General features: G+C 45.2%; 1 protein-coding gene across 3 annotated transcripts; it reads right to left on the bottom strand.

Annotated features, from left to right (window-relative positions):
• Nucleotides 1–9,432, bottom strand: TUBB6 (tubulin beta 6 class V). 3 transcript variants are annotated; one of them, XM_077352799.1, is made up of 4 exons: nucleotides 9,240–9,432; nucleotides 8,258–8,366; nucleotides 3,374–3,484; nucleotides 1–1,587 (listed from the first exon to the last, which is right to left on the bottom strand). In XM_077352799.1, exons 1-4 carry the CDS (start codon nucleotides 9,294–9,296, stop codon nucleotides 524–526), a joined length of 1,341 nt encoding a protein of 446 aa, XP_077208914.1. In that variant the 5' UTR covers nucleotides 9,297–9,432; the 3' UTR covers nucleotides 1–523. The 3 variants fall into 3 exon arrangements, with proteins under 3 accessions (XP_077208914.1, XP_077208916.1, XP_077208915.1); XM_077352801.1 differs by lacking the exon at nucleotides 3,374–3,484 and having other exon boundaries at nucleotides 9,240–9,258; XM_077352800.1 differs by lacking the exons at nucleotides 8,258–8,366; nucleotides 9,240–9,432 and adding an exon at nucleotides 8,041–8,059.
• Nucleotides 9,433–10,090: the final 658 nt, after the last annotated feature.

Genomic DNA, 10,090 nt, shown 5'->3' with positions numbered 1-10,090 from the left:
TGTTTTCCATTGTTTTTATTAACGGAGTTTGATCCCAGCACTGTATAGAACTCACCAATGTATAGTCAATACAGAATAGCACACAAAAGACTCAACACGGCAACTCTCACTATAGTTACTAGAAAGTCCCACTAATCTTAGTGACACTGACTTCCAGTAACTGTCCATAAGATAACAGCCTCAGTTCATTTTTTCTGGTTCACAGTTTGAGGAAAAGCCACAATGGCCCTATTTTCTGATTCATTTTTTACTGTCCATTCAGTCCTAGGAGATGGGTGAAACTACTTATTTGAACATATATGGTGGTATCTGCAATAAGCCAAAGTTCTTCCCCCAAGAGAATAAATTACTGAATCAACCAGAGCAGAATCTTAGGTTACTATCTGGTGAGGAACAGTTGCATCCATCCCAAAGTCAATAGAGGCTGGAAAGGTATCTAAGCTTTGAAAGATAAGCTCTACATATTTAACTATCATGGAAAAGAGCAGAATTAGACTTGGGAATGTTGTGGCTGGATGAAAGACTATTCATTAATTTCTTCTTCTTCATCTTCAAATGTTTCTTCCCCGTCATTTGCTGTAGCTTCTTGGTACTGCTGGTATTCTGACACCAGGTCATTCATGTTGCTTTCTGCTTCTGTAAATTCCATCTCATCCATTCCTTCTCCTGTAAACCAGTGAAGAAACGCTTTTCTCCGGAACATGGCAGAGAATTGCTCAGAGATTCTTTTGAAGAGCTCTTGAATAGCTGTGCTGTTACCAATAAAGGTGGAGGCCATCTTGAGGCCACGGGGTGCTATATCACAAACTGCCACTTTTACGTTATTTGGGATCCATTCCACAAAGTAGCTGCTGTTCTTGTTCTGTATGGCTAACATCTGCTCGTCAACCTCTTTCATGGACATCGGGCCTCGGAAGACGGTAGCAACTGTCAGATAACGTCCATGCCTCGGATCGCAAGCGGCCATCATGTTTTTGGCATCAAACATCTGTTGTGTGAGCTCTGGGACAGTGAGGGCTCGGTACTGCTGGCTCCCTCGAGCTGTCAAAGGGGCAAATCCTGGCATAAAAAAATGTAAACGTGGGAAAGGAACCATATTTACTGCCAGCTTACGAAGATCTGCATTTAGCTGGCCTGGAAAGCGTAGCGATGTAGTTACCCCGCTCATGGTGGCTGACACCAAGTGGTTCAGATCTCCGTATGTTGGGGTTGTGAGCTTCAAGGTACGGAAGCAAATATCATACAGTGCCTCATTATCAATGCAGTAAGTTTCATCTGTATTTTCAACTAGTTGATGGACTGAAAGGGTGGCATTATATGGTTCCACCACAGTGTCAGAGACTTTGGGAGAAGGCATGACGCTGAAGGTATTCATTATCCTATCTGGATATTCCTCTCGGATTTTGCTGATCAGCAGAGTCCCCATCCCAGAACCTGTTCCTCCTCCAAGAGAATGAGTGAGCTGAAATCCTTGCAAGCAATCGCAGTGTTCACATTCTTTCCTTACTATATCGAGAACCGAATCTACTAGCTCTGCTCCTTCTGTATAGTGTCCTTTGGCCCAGTTATTTCCAGCACCAGTTTGTCCTAAGATAACAAAGGGGAGACGCGTTAATAGATTTACTGGATCACAAATACTAACAGCCTTCAAATATTAGAAGCTTAGGTCACTTTTAAATTGCTAACATTTTGGCACTGGATGTGTGCCAAGTACTGTATGTGTGCAAACTGCAATTCTGTCTAAACGCTCCTAAACACAGCCATATTTAATTGTATGTTGTTCTTTGGGACACTACAGAACTATTGAAGAGTGGCAGTCTGAATCCACCAGTGTCTTGTATGTGTGGAAGGATTTACACCTGTGGAGTGCGATATTCTTATCTCCCCTCTCATGCTGTAGCCCAAAATGCTCCCCCGAATGATCTTTTTGGGGGTCCCTCACTCAATGATAGTGAGAAAGTCATACTCCACAGGCAAAAGTTCTTCTACTCATGGCAAAGCTCTGGTGGATCCAAACCAATGTTTCTTTCCCCCACCACAGCACTCCTTTATTTTTGGCTCAGTATACTAACAAACAACAGAACTTAGTTCCCTTTTTAAATGCAGAGGCTGGCTTTACTGCTAATGACAAACTGCATTCCAGAAGCACCATCACTTCGCTAGTTATTTACATAAGCCCTTTAAAGCTAGTTTGGGATAAAATATTTTAATGCATTTTTTTGTAGAGATGGTTTAGACTAATTTTGATATCTGCGTATTTTAAAACATCTGCTCATTAAATAAAGGCTATCCCTTCACCTGAAGAAGAACCTAAATTTTTATTTCCTTCAATTTACAAGACAAATCTAGAATTAAGCCAAAGCCCAGCTAAAATTACCTCATTGCTATGTTATGCATTTACAGAGACTTTAATTTTTGCCAGGTCCCCCTCAGCCACCAGCAGGGAAGGAGGGGTAAGGTTGCCAAATTCAAGTTGCAAAACTCCTGGAGATTTGGGGCTGGAGTCAGAGGAGGTCATGGACCTCAGTGGGGTACGAAGCCAAAGAGTCTACCCTCCAGAGTATCCATTGGGAAATGCTGTAATTCTTGTCTCCGCTTATGAAATCCACTGTTATTGTTGTTTCTGATGTTATGAATTGCACTGTATTACCCCTATGTTTTGAGCCCAGGGCTGTCTCCTAACACCAGACTACCGCCTTCTGGAAGCAGAAGCAAGGACACTGACAGTATTGAAGAAGAAGAAGAAGAAGGAGAAGGAGAAGAAGAAGAAGAAGAAGAAGAAGGAGAAGAAGAAGAGGAAGAAGAAGAAGAGTTGGTTCTTATATGCCACTTTTCCCTACCCGAAGGAAGCTCAAAGCGGCTTACAGTCGCCTTCCCATTCCTCTCCCCACAACAGACACCCTGTGGGGTGCGTGAGGCTGAGGGAGCCCTGATATCACTGCTTGAGAGCAAGCATACAGCTTGCTTGACTTTATTATGAGGATAACAAAACGGCATGGGTTTATTATCTTAGTTCCAAGAACACAAATTAAAATTTTGATTCCATACAGCACCACTCCTTGATGACATAGCATACTCTTGAGCCATAAACATATACTGTATTTACTCAAATACAAGACTAGGCTTTCCCTGAGGAATACTACTGAAAACTGAGGGGGCTCTTTTACATTAATGTTACAGTTGTGCTTAGTAATTATTTTGTCTTTGTGTGTATATATATGTTTGTTTTATCTTTCTGGGTTGCCTTCATTTTGTGTATATATGGTATATCTCATGTTAACCAAAGCCTTGCCAATTTTAGAAAAAAAGGTATGCTTTTCATCATTATCTACTTTGAAAGCTCAGCCATCGTAATGGAAAGTTATTAACATACCAAAGATGAAATTGTCAGGTCTAAAGAGTTGTCCAAAAGGACCCGATCGTACACTATCCATGGTTCCTGGTTCCAAATCCACCAAGACTGCTCTGGGCACATATTTTTGAGCTAGAAGAAAAATCAAATGCACCTTTACTGGGATTCTGTCAATAAAGATGGATTGCTACAGTTCTATCTCATGCAACTCTGTTAATAATGTCTATCAATTTCAGGTATCTTAATATATGTATACATTAGCTCATTCCTAGATGCCACTGGTAAAGAGCAACTAATCCACCCACCATTCATTTAGACAAGTAAGTGCGCCACTGGCCTGCCCTTTCTCCTTTTTATCTAAGACTTAATGAAAACTATACTTTATATTCACCATTTCATCATAGACCCTTTGCTAAATTACTATAGTAAAAGACTCAAGACACCTTTATTGGCATAACCTATAGTAAAAGAGTTATTTCCAACAGATATAAGCCCACCCATGTCACAATACTATTATATTTCTTAAAACTCCTTCCTTGTGTACTTGTGCAGTTAGGTATATGTATTAAAACCGTTCATATTACGTGTTTTAAAAACAAAAAATCCTAGACTCACAATCAAGAAGAAGAACCATACATGCACAGGAAATGAAATGTGCTGAAAACACAGGGGGGGTGGTAAGAGATCAATGTGATGAAGGACACTGACAAACAAGGTTACAAGTTTCTACATAAACTTGCTCTATCCATCAGCCAGGATAAAAAATGCTTTTATACTAAGAATAAAATGGGATTTCCCTCTCAGCAGGTCTCAGGATAGCTCCTGTAGTCTATCAATCAACTCAAAACCTTGCAATAGGTATCCACACTTCCTAGTTCAAATAAAATGTATTTGCTTGTTCATAAAAGTGATTCATATTTGCCTGTACTAGCTGGAGTTCATATGACATACAAATTGTAGAATAATGTTGTTTTCTCTCCCAACACTACTCGGCACTCTTCCCCCATCTTTCTTTTCTCCCCAGCCTTTACCATCTTTGGAACACATTGTAACTTGATTTTTTTTTTTTGGGGGGGGGGGGAGAGTTCTTCATCATTCAGATGGGTGTGTAAGATAAAAATGAATGAATGAATGAATGAATGAATGAATGAATAGAATAGAATAGAATAGAATAGAATAGAATAGAATAGAATAGAATAGAATAGAATAGAATAGAATAGAATAGAATAGAATAGAATAGAAAGGAAACGAAATATCCAACAGGGGTTACCCGAAGGCTAGAGTCAAATCATTAAGTTGAATGGAGCATCCCCAAGAGACATCTTTCCTTTACCAATTAACTCCAGCCATTACTGGTGAACCGTAGAGAAGTACAGGTAAGGATCTTTAATTGACCACAGTACTATCCTTTCCTGCCACCTACAGCAGACCCCCAGAAAGGTAAGTACACAGAAGCAGCTGCAAGGGAAAGCAATACAGAGGGCACTGGTGAAAAGGTGGAAGCAAGAAAGCCCTCACAAAGATTCCTGGCCTTTGCAGCCTGCCCCCTCCAAATTACAGGCAATTACCAACAAGAAGAATCTACTGCCAGGAGTGACCTTCAGAGGAGGGGAAAGTCCCACTGTCATGTCCCTGCAATCTATGGGAAGACTCTTACTGCCTTCCTGGCTGCCTCAAGCTGCCACACGGATTATAGAACAAGGACCCTCCGATAGAGAGCACATTGGTGAGAGATGTCCTGACTAGGGAGGCAAGCCTTCATGTGAGGCTGAGGGATCCTCTGGGATTACAGCTCTTCTCCAAACTCCAGAGATGAGTTCCCCTGGAGAAAACAGCTGCTTTTGAGGGTGGACTCTTATGGCACTGTACCCCACTGAGGTCCCTGTCCTCCCCAGGCTCCATCCTCAAATCCCCAGGTATTCCTCAGCCTGGCTCTGGCAACCTTTCCCCACCATCCCCCACCAGTGACCAGGAGGGACCTGCTAACCCTAGTCCAAACCATACCATTCTTTTGGAACACACACCGCAGTGAACAACCAACTCACCCTGACCAAAAAGACTCTGATTCAAGCAAGCTATGAGAAGTCTGTCAGTTGTTTTGACTGCAAGAGATCCAACTGAGAACCAGGAACCGAAATAAAAGCCTCACCCACCAGCAAATGCTGGGAGCCTACAAGCCAGAAAGCATTAACTGCCTCATTTGGAATTCATTGAAGACAAAAGCTTGACACACTCTCAGATTTGTAAAGAATGGCAAGCTTTCAAGCTGATGAGCTGGAACAATGGATCACAGTATTTTGGGAACTGCTAAGAGTGAGTCATTGCTGGCCACTTCCAATAGAATTTAGAACTTCGTCCATACGATCTCCGGGACTCAAGAGGAAAAAACGGCCCAGTTAAAAGCTGGGCTGAGAAAGGTTCATTAGCTCACAAGGGCTTACCTCACTCCAGGCAGGAGTCAATTGAGGCCTGGGCTTAGAAATTGCTTTTCACTTCAGAAATTAAAGCCCCATTTATCATTAGATACAGAACACCTTGAAGTTATCATACTAATGACAACAACACTGATATTGAGATTTGTTTTGACTGCCATACCTCTGTAATTGAGGGGGCAGAGCTTCCAACTAAGGGGGCAGAATAGTTATAGTGAGGGCACAATATGCGCAAATCACTGCCACAAGATGTGGCCAAGGCCACCAAGGCTTTAAAAGGGAAGTGGACAGATTCATGGACTGGGATATCCATGGTCACTTCCAGTGATGGGCATCTACTCTGTGCAGTACGAGAGGTAGTTTGCCTCTTTAAGTCAATTGTTGGGGAGGGGGAGAGGCAGGATGCTGTTCTTGCAGTCTTCCAGGTCGTAGGCTTCCGAAAGGTAGCTGGTTGGCGACTGTGTGAACAGAATGCTGGACTTGATGAGCCTTCGGTCTTATGTACTTATTATTTCCTTTCAACCCCCCCCCGCCTCAGCTCTTCCGTTTTCAGAAGCTGAGCCATGGTTAGAGTGAAGAAGTGACACTGGACCAGATACACATTATTTTCCATGCAAAGTGATAGCAGCTAAATGCTTATGAAAAGAGGGGGCTGCAATTCCTATCCCAAGTATTACTGAAAGAAGAGTTGGTCCCCCCTCTCCCGCTTTCCACTACCTGAAGGAGTCCCAAAGTGTCTTACCAACACCTTTCCCTTCCTCTCCCCACAACAGAGATCCTGTGAAGTAGGTGGAATTTAGAAAGCTCAAGGAGAACTGCTCTGCAAGAACAGTTTCAGAAGAACTGTTGTATGTGGAGGAGTGGGGAGTCCAACCTGGTTCTTCAGATTAGAGGTCACCACTCTTCAGCACTACACCCCACTAGAAGAAATTATACTAACTGTCAAGCATAAGATCAGTCCTCCATCTCCTTAGCCAAACACACAGACAGTGAGTTTGGGAGGGTTAGAGACAAGAAGTTCATCTAGCAATTGTTTGCGCTTAGAGGGGCTTGCCACCTACTTTGATAATCAGACAAAACTGTTCTAACTGTATGTTCTGTAAAAAAAAGTACAAAAAGAAAAGCTTTTTATACAAAAAGAAAATATACAAGTATATTTTCACAAGTCTTGCATTTAATATTTTGCATATTGGTATATATTTTACCAATTCACAGCCTTAAGCAAAACAAAAGTGAGGCAAAAGACCAACAAAGTTTTATTCAAGGTGCGAGCTTTCGTGTGCATGCACACTTCCTCAGCCAAAAGTAAGGCTTTAAAGAGTCTGAATTAATTCCAGATAGTTGCTATAGTACAGCAGAATGAGCTTGTTCAGCTCTGCTATTAATTGGGGAGACCGCCTTAGGCAAACCTCTCTCTCAGCCTCATGGGCAATAAATAGGTGGACGATAATAAAATTTACCTACTTGACAGGATTGTTGGGAAGACTGGATATGCCTAAAGCACTGTACAGTGGCAAGAGTTATCATTAAACATCAGTTTCGATGCTCAGGATTGTGGAGTTGCAGAACACACACAGCTGTGCTCTAGAGTCACACAGTTCATTCTGAAGTTATTGCCAATTATTAACATTGCAGACAGACTGCCCAGGACTAACCAAGACTTGTGTGTGTGTGTGTGTGTACGCGTGCATGCATGATCTGCTAAAAGAGATCATTTGGGATAAATGTTCATATAGTTCACACCCTGCCCTCCTTTTTAAGGCACCTCCCTATTATTTCCCTGAAAGTTAACAAGCAGCATTCCACCAGTGAGACTGCACCAGTAGCAGCAACATCAAGCAGGAGTGCAGGGACACCGGAAAGAGTGAACATAACTCTGCAGCAGCTTCCCTGAATCAGAGCTCAGAGTTGGCAGTTTCCATATGCAAAGAGGGGCACAGAACCAGGCTGCTCAAAGGAATAAAACAGTTTCATTTCCAAGAGAAACAACTTTGCATAGGAAGGGGTGAGACAGTCCTAGTTGACTGTTTGAACTGTTATTCTGCCTGTTCTGGAGGCAAGCAGAGAGGAAGTGTGCCCAAAGGAGCAGGAAGTCTCCAACTGAGCCAATCAGGGCAGGGGATGAGAATATCCGGGGGGGGGGGGGGAAACAGGAGGTTCCTTAGCTAACTATGCTAAATACACATTCCCACCGATGCCCCCTGTAGGATGTTCCTCATACGCTTTTGAATCATGCATACTCTAGATCTCACCTACTCCAACAGTGGCAGCGAAGTCTGATTCCAGAAAGCTTGTGCTGAAAGAAAGTATGTTTCGCCTTTTAAGGGGGACTCCGGTTTTATGTAACTGTAAAACCCTGTCACTGCCGCGCCTGGCTGGCCCCTAAAGAAACCAGCGGACCCCCTTTATGGATGAGGCGGTGAGCGACCGCTTGGCTTCCCGCCCCCCCGGCCGGCCTGTCGCCACCACTTACAGGATGATTCATTGTAATAGACGTTGATCCTCTCCAGCTGCAGGGCCGAGTCCCCGACGTAGCCGCCCGAGGGGTCGATGCCGTGCTCGTCGCTGATCACTTCCCAGAACTTCGGAGGCGCGGAAGGGAAAGACAAAGCGAGAGACGCTCAGCCAGGTGATGCCGCCCCCCGGCCCCCCGGCCCACGGACAGACCCCCGCCCGAAGCCAGGCCTTCGAGGCATGCGTCCGAGCAGCAGCTGCCGGATTCCCGGCATACTTGGCCGCTGCGGCTCCTCTGCGCCCCTCCCCGGCCCCGGTTGGCACCGCGGGGAAGGCCGAGGGTGCGGCCGCTGGAAAAGAAGCCCCAAAAGCTAAGCCCAGCGGCCGAGGGAAGAGAAGGCGGCCGAGGGCCGCAGCCGCCGTTCTATTTTGGGTCCCGGTCCCCCCACTTGCTGCGCCTGGAGACCCCCACCCCACCCCACCCGCCGGCCGGTCCCCGGCCAGTTTTTCCCGCGCCTTTTATGGTCAACGTGACAGAGACGGGCCGTTTCGCTCCCTTTTGGTGCTTTCCTAGTTCCGGAGCGGAGGAACGCGCCAGCGGGGGCAGAATGAGGCTTTGGTCCCCCCCTGCCCCCCGCGCGCCCATCGTTGCGGGGCCTCTTTCTGGAAGGCTTCTGGGCCGACTGGGCTAAGCGGTCTGGTGGGTCGCCCTCTTGGTCTGAAGCAAGAGGACAAATGTTTTGAGTCCAGGGGCATTTTCCAGACCGACCAAGTTTAATGTTCCCGTGCCTTCTTCAGTTCGAGCTGCCTCTCTGAAGACATTGGGATTTGTCCATCTTTCTTTCAGACAAAATACCTGAGCAAGAGCTGGGTACCAGCTGAACATCAAAGGAATTTTAGTACACCTGTACTAAAATTTCAGGCTTTGCAACAGGAGCTACTAGAAGCACCTTAGGAGGTAATAATAATAATAATAGTGGGTAAAGAGTGTTTCTCCTTACCTTTGTTCCGATTTGGTTTCCACATTGACCAGCCTGGATATGAACTATTTCCCTCATGGTGCTACCGGTCCTTGCCCAAGCCTGCCTCTCTTCCTGCCTCTGTGTAGAGTTCGCCTGTGTGCAGCGCCTGTGCTTCAATGAACGTTTTATTGGCTCCTGAGCGCCTGTGATTCACCCTCCCCTGCTCACTCTGCAACTTCACAGAAGAATGACAAGAGCAAGGGTGGGAGGGGAGCGGCAACTGGCGCTGCCCAGCCCTCGTGGGGCCCGGCCGGCCTCTGGTGTGAATGGCATTCCAACTCATTGACTCAAAGCCCCTTTTAACATTTGGAGATCACGGATTTCTGTATGATTGGAGTTGCCGCATACAATCTCGTTTCTGAACAGCAGCAAGTGTTCGTTCCTGAACAGTAGCATTTTCCTAAATTAAATGTGTGCTAGGAGATTTATAAAGTGAAATTACCAACGTTAGGTACTTGGTATCATAGTACAATTCAGTGGTAAGCTTTGAAGATTTAGCAGAGGAGGAAGGGAGATAAAGGGCTGCAACAGGGTTCAATCCAGTCCCCTGCATGCTTACAAACCCACAGCAAAAAGCAAACCACCTCCATTAGGAATGCCAGTCTCCAGATGGGATCTGAGGAGCCCTCAGAATTACAGCTCATCTCCAGGCTACAGAGATTAGTTCCCCTGGAGAAAACGGATGCTTTGGAGCAGGGGTAGCCAAACTGCGGCCCTCCAGATGTCCATGAACTACAATCCCCATGAGCCCCTGCCAGCAAAAACTGGCAGGACCACAGGTTGACTACCCCTGCTTTGGAGCATAGACTTTATGGCACTGTACCCCACTG

This window comes from Paroedura picta, chromosome 9, assembly GCF_049243985.1.
Source record: "Paroedura picta isolate Pp20150507F chromosome 9, Ppicta_v3.0, whole genome shotgun sequence".
NCBI classification, from domain to species: domain Eukaryota; kingdom Metazoa; phylum Chordata; class Lepidosauria; order Squamata; family Gekkonidae; genus Paroedura; species Paroedura picta.
This window is presented reverse-complemented; position numbering and strand designations above follow the sequence as displayed.

What these genes read in the sequence shown, in the direction of transcription:
- TUBB6 (XM_077352799.1), bottom strand. Translation starts at nt 9,296, where the DNA reads ATGAGGGAAATAGTTCATATCCAGGCTGGTCAATGTGGAAACCAAATC. An exon ending in GAAACCAAATCGGAACAAAG is followed by an intron (nt 8,367 to 9,239) that starts GTAAGGAGAAAC and finishes GCGCCTCCGAAG; the next exon opens with TTCTGGGAAGTGATCAGCGA. An exon ending in CTATTACAATGAATCATCCT is followed by an intron (nt 3,485 to 8,257) that starts GTAAGTGGTGGC and finishes TTTTTCTTCTAG; the next exon opens with CTCAAAAATATGTGCCCAGA.